Here is a 5991-nt window from a genome sequence, read left to right as displayed (position 1 = left end):
TTTAAAAAAAAAAAAAAAAAAAAAAAGACTCCCCTTGGTTAATCTGACTCATAAAGAGTTTCATTTGATTTAACTATGTAGATAAATATCAAAATAAAAATTGTTTTTGCTTCACCTGATGGAGTTATTGCTGCTGAGGCCAAGAAATCTAACTCAAACTGGGTGGTTCTAGACAGGTAAAGACTATAACATATATGTATGTGTGATGCAAATGCATAGCTTTTGAGTTGTAATTTACTTTTTGACTCTGAATATTTGTAAACAGGGGACTGAAGTATGAGAAGAAATGCTGTATTGACCAAGTTGAGTGCAATCTTGTTGTAATCAAGAAGTCACAACCAAAGGTTATTCGTCTCAACTTGGTGAAGAATGCAGATACAGAGCATCTAGAAGCTATTTCCAGGCTAACCACAAAGTCTATCCTCTCCCGGAGAAGCTCAAGACCTAGAAAAAAGTTGAGGGAACCCTTTGTGACTCCAGCCAGAAGTCCAGACCAAGAAGGTTCTGATATGGGGACTTCATCTATATCTAGCTCTGATGCAAGAGCTTCACCATTTCTTGCTTCTCAAGTCTCTGAGGGCCTTAACCCATGGGTCAGTGATGGAAACAAGAGTTTCTTTGAATCTGATACTGGCTCAAATGGAGAAAACTGGAGTCCTATATCAATGGCCTCCTCATCTTCCCATCCTGTGAAAACATCTAATATCCTGAGTCCCAGTGATGATCTGACAAGACCTCATACGGAAACTCCAAGAAAATCAAGATTCTCTTCAGTCCTAAGGCTCGGTTCATCCAAGAAAGAACCTGATGTCCGTAAATCCGATACATGCTTAAACAAAAGCGTGAGGGAAGTGGTTTCCTTATCAAGAAAGCCAGCTCCTGGACCTCCTCCACTGTGTTCCATATGTCAACACAAGGCACCTAAATTCGGAAACCCTCCAAGATGGTTCACTTATGACGAGCTTGAGACAGCAACAAAGGGTTTCTCTAAAGGGAGTTTCTTGGCTGAAGGCGGGTTTGGTTCGGTTCACAGAGGAACTTTACCAGGTGGTCAAATCATTGCTGTGAAACAGTATAAGATTGCTAGCACACAAGGTGACAAAGAGTTTTGCTCTGAAGTTGAGGTCTTGAGCTGTGCACAGCATCGGAATGTTGTAATGCTCATTGGACTATGTGTGGAGGATGGGAAGAGACTGCTGGTTTATGAGTATATCTGCAATGGTTCTTTGCATTCTCATCTTTATGGTAAAACTTTCTACTTCTAGCAACATTCTTGTTTTTCTTGTGCTGAAAAGTTTCTAATAAAGGAAAGTTTTATAGGTTTGGGGAAAGAGCCGTTAGGATGGTCAGCGCGGCAAAAGATTGCGGTTGGAGCAGCTCGTGGGTTGAGATACCTTCATGAAGAGTGTAGAGTTGGTTGCATTGTTCATAGGGATATGCGTCCTAATAACATTCTCCTCACTCATGACTTTGAGCCTTTGGTAATAATAATCATCTTAACTTTTTCTGCTCTTTTGCGTGTGTGCCAAGCTTGAAGCATTATAACAAATATATAGGTTGGAGATTTTGGACTAGCGAGATGGCAACCAGAAGGTGATAAAGGAGTGGAGACAAGAGTAATTGGAACTTTCGGGTACTGTTTATGGCATAATCATTGAGATAATCACCTTTTTGATTTACTTGTGGGACACGTTAATGAAGCTTTAAGTTCTGTTTCTTTTTCTGTAGGTACTTGGCACCTGAATATACACAAAGTGGACAGATTACAGAGAAAGCAGATGTGTACTCTTTTGGGGTTGTGTTAGTTGAGCTTATCACAGGAAGGAAAGCGATGGACATTAAGCGTCCTAAAGGTCAACAGTGTCTCACCGAATGGGTAAAAGTCCAAATGAACATCAAAGCTTCAGTCTGTAAAGGCTCTGATGCTTTACAAGGAAGAGATATTGATGTTTGATTTGTTTTGTTTTCAGGCAAGACCGCTGTTGCAGAAGCAAGCCATTAAAGAGCTTCTTGATCCGCGTTTAATGAATTGTTACTCTGAGCAAGAAGTTTACTGTATGGCGTTATGTGCTTACCTCTGCATTCGCCGTGACCCCAACTCAAGGCCACGAATGTCTCAGGCTTGCTGCCATATCTCATCCCTGAAAAACACTTACTAATCAAAATTTTCGAATGTTAATCTTCTTTGTCTCTCTGTCTAAGGTGTTGCGGATGTTAGAAGGAGACGTTGTCATGAGTCCAATATAGAAGCTACACAGGGAAAGGCATGGAGTTTCTAGACTATTTAGAGTTTTTACAGCTTTCTTGTTAATGAGTATTGTTTCTGTTATATGTAAAAATTTGTTAATGAGACAAAGATTCAAGTCAAGTTTGTTTGTAGCTTTGTGTAGGTGATCAGTGAAGTTTGTAATTTATTATATATAAGATTGCTGCAAAACTTATTGGAAAACTGAAGACTAGAATGGAAAAAAAAAAGAAGACTAGAATGGAAAATCTGCGAAACTGGCTCTCTCTTTTATTTCGATCTGTAAAACTAATTAAATCTCGCAAAGATTTGGCTTTTAGGCTTAACGTTACTGTCGGTTACAAACCCGCTAATGTAGATAGAGTGTTACGTTTTGTCTTAAATCTCTAAAAGTCCCACATCGCTAAAGAAACAAGCATGTGAGGCATGAGGAGTAGTATAAAAGAAGAGGCACGGAGACTTGGCAAATCATACCTTTCTCGGCCTTTTGGCTAAGATCAAGTGTAGTATCTGTTCTTATCAGTTTAATATCTGATATGTGGTCTATCGGACCACACGATATTAACTCTATTTTTTAAGGGAAAAAGCCCATTAAAATAGCTTGCTATCTGGGTTTTCATGAGTCGCCCTTGCGTTGCACTATTGCAAGGGCTGGCTCAAGTCTCAGCTTAAATTTTGGTCTCTTGATTTATAAGATTTTATATTTAGGTCCTTTTATTAATCGATTTATACCATTCTCACATCCATGTGATTTAAGTTCAAGTGAGCTATAACGAGCCAATGTGATTTTAGTGGTGAAATAAGGCCCAGCATAAAGGAGTTAGGGTTTTCAATATATTCACAAGCCTACAAGATGATAGGTTGGATCCAATGATCCAGTGTCGTTAACCACTCGAAGAATTAGGGTTAATCTCATATTCCTTCGACCACCTATTTGCTCCATACCCTTTTGTGTTTTCACGACAACCTTCCTGTCGTGTTTCAAGTAGAGAAGGCTTTATCTTTTCGTCTTTGGTTGCAGTATTTGGCAAGTGAAATTAAAAGAAAAGAGAAAAGCAAAGCATTGTTATGGATAGGTTAAGTCAATTGCCAGATGATTTACTCATCAAGATACTGTCCTTTGTCCCGACCAAATGGGCCGTGGCTACGAGCATTTTGTCTAAACGATGGCTGTCTCTTTGGACACTGGTGGCAAGTCTTGTCTTTGAGGATTTCTCAGAGGAGGAAGATGAAGAGATTAATGAAATCCATGTCAGAAGCCTGTCACAGTTTGTGTCAGGGACTTTGCTATTACACAAAGCAGCTGTCCTAGAAAGGTTTCATCTCAACAGCGCATCAGAATGTAGCGCTTGGGAGATTGGTTTATGGTTTAGAATCGCAGTCGATCGCTTTGTGCGTGACTTGAAAATAAGTTTCTGTTATGATCATTGTCTTGTTAACTTGCCGAGTAGGTTGTTTAGATGCGAGACACTTGAGACTTTACAACTCCGTAGGGTGATTCTTTCGGAAGTTCCTTGTCGGTTAAGCTTTCCATCCCTCACGAAGTTGCGCCTTCTACCTATCAAGTACTCAGACGATGGATCTTTCTCTAGGATTGTTTCAAACTGTCCCATCCTTGATGATTTAGTTGTAGAGACTTGTCACGGAGACAATGTGGCGACTTTCACCGTGCACTTGCCTTCCTTACAGAGTTTATCCTTTAGGAATACGGTGCGAGAGTCCCCACCTGATGGTCATTTGTTCGTGATACATTCCCAGTCTTTGAAGCAGTTGGACATTGTGGATTACTTTGGTGAACTTAAACTAATCGGTAATCTTCCCAAACTCGTCGAGGCCAATCATCAATCTATGTCCTACCACGCCAACGTCCTGGAGTCTTTTACCTTTGTCAGGCGTCTTTATGTATGCTTAGATGGAGAGGTAACTTGTTCTTACTAGCTTTTATATCATTAGCTAGTTTTTAATAAATTGTTTCCTTTGCTTATATCATGTTATATTATATGTGCAGGCTCAGTATCCTTTTGGTACAGTTTTGTTTCAGCTAGTGCGTTTGGAGCTATGTTCATGTATAGATAGCTGGACGGATATGCTTGTGAGTCTGCTCCAACGTTCTCCTAAACTACAAGCTCTCAAGCTTGTCCTGGTACATTATTATTCTTCTCTAAACCCTAATTTCTCAATCAATCATGTTTGGTTTCTCTGGTTTTAATAGTGAAATTTATTGATCGCAGAAGCATTTGGTGCTTGTGGATCGTAATGTTCGTTGGATGCAACCAAGGCATGTTCCTGAATGTTTGTTGTTACATCTCAAAACTTTCGAGTGGAGTGACTATGAAGGCACAAAAGTTGAGAAAGACGTGGCGATTTATATTTTGAAAAATGCGAAGCTGTTACAGAGTGCAACTATCTATCCTTTCTCAGTCAGCTTGGTGCGTAAACACCAGATGTTTAAGGAACTGGAAATTGCGACCAGGAGTTTAAGAGCATGCGAGCTTACAATGGGCTGAAAACAAATCTTACCAAAGAGTTGAAAACTGTCCAATTAAGTTTGAACGTGAATTATATCAGAAGTTGTGATAGCTTATTCGTCAGAAGTTCGTCGGAATAGGCGGATACTGACGAATTTCTGACAACAGTGGTCGTGGGTATCATTTCGTCGGAAAAAAAAATTCGTCGGAATTTCGTCAGAGTTTCCGACGACTTTCTGACGAATACCGATAAACCACATTTTGACGAACTTCCAACGACCCTCCGATAACATATTCCGAGAACAGAATTCATCGGAAACACTATATTCCGACGAATTAGGTCGTCAGAATATACTGACGAATTTGTGTCGTTAGAATATTCCGACGAACCTGCTTGTCGCTATATTCCGACGACTCCGATTCGTCAGTATATTCTGACGACATGTACTCGTCAGTATATTCTGACGACCTGTACTCGTCAGTATATTCTGATGACCTGTACTCGTCGGTATATTCCGACGACTATGATTCGTCAGTATATTTAAACGAACCGGTTTGTCGGTATATTCTGACGACTCAGATTTGTCAGAATATACCATTTTTAAATATGAATAAATTTTGCATTTATAAATATTTTTTATATTAAAAATTAATATATACACTGAAATTTAAAACTAATAATATTATAGAATTTAAATTCATAGAAACTTAAATAGAAAAGAAAACATTCATCAAGTTTTAAAATTCATAAAAAACTAAGAACCCTAAGGCAACAAACGATCTAGCTTTTCCAATATCTCGGCGTTGGTCTTCTTTTGGGATTCCAACTGAGCAAGGATAGTGGCATTCTGCTCCTCCAATGCCACAATCCGTTCATCTTTGTTCTGTAGCTGCTCCAGAATCATGGGATCGGTATACGGAACTTGCGAAGAAGACGCCGGATACAAAGAAGCACGGCGGGCCAACCCAACTAAACGTCCTCCTTTCTCCTTTTAGGAACCGCCTACAAAAATATTTAAAGTTAGTAAACTACATTATAAAATAAATATATTAATAAAAAATTACCTTTTCGACCATCTCATTTATTTGCAATCGGAACATGTTGGTTGAAGCTCCCGTAGAATCGCCGTCATCAGAGAGAGGCTGAGAAGATAGAAGATCTTCTTTTTGAGTTTCCACCAAGTCAACGACGGTCTGATCACGGCTGTCCTGAATTTGACCCATCTTCTTGTTAGTGTGAGCTTCCTTAATAAGTTGAAGACGATCAACGGGATTACC

The 5991-nt window shown here is 39.4% G+C and overlaps 2 protein-coding genes across 2 annotated transcripts; both read left to right on the top strand.

Annotated features, from left to right (window-relative positions):
• Nucleotides 1–81: 81 nt before the first annotated feature.
• Nucleotides 82–2443, top strand: LOC106322965 (inactive protein kinase SELMODRAFT_444075-like; the record flags this gene model as incomplete). The annotated part of the gene is given in 7 exon segments (XM_013761115.1): nucleotides 82–176; nucleotides 266–1245; nucleotides 1321–1481; nucleotides 1557–1633; nucleotides 1729–1876; nucleotides 1971–2120; nucleotides 2203–2443. Coding segments are annotated over 7 exon segments (1656 nt in total), but the record flags the coding sequence as incomplete, so codon positions are not given.
• Nucleotides 2444–3313: 870 nt separating this feature from the next.
• LOC106326742 (F-box/FBD/LRR-repeat protein At5g56420-like) lies at nucleotides 3314–4752 on the top strand. Its single transcript, XM_013764661.1, has 3 exons — nucleotides 3314–4165; nucleotides 4254–4388; nucleotides 4477–4752. The coding sequence occupies exons 1-3, from the start codon at nucleotides 3314–3316 to the stop codon at nucleotides 4750–4752; spliced, it is 1263 nt and encodes a 420-aa protein (XP_013620115.1).
• Nucleotides 4753–5991: the final 1239 nt, after the last annotated feature.

The sequence above is a fragment of the Brassica oleracea genome, chromosome C2 (assembly GCF_000695525.1).
Source record: "Brassica oleracea var. oleracea cultivar TO1000 chromosome C2, BOL, whole genome shotgun sequence".
In the NCBI taxonomy this organism is placed as follows: Eukaryota; Viridiplantae; Streptophyta; class Magnoliopsida; order Brassicales; family Brassicaceae; genus Brassica; species Brassica oleracea.
Note: the sequence above shows the minus strand (reverse complement) of the source record. Positions and strands in the feature narration are given on the sequence as shown.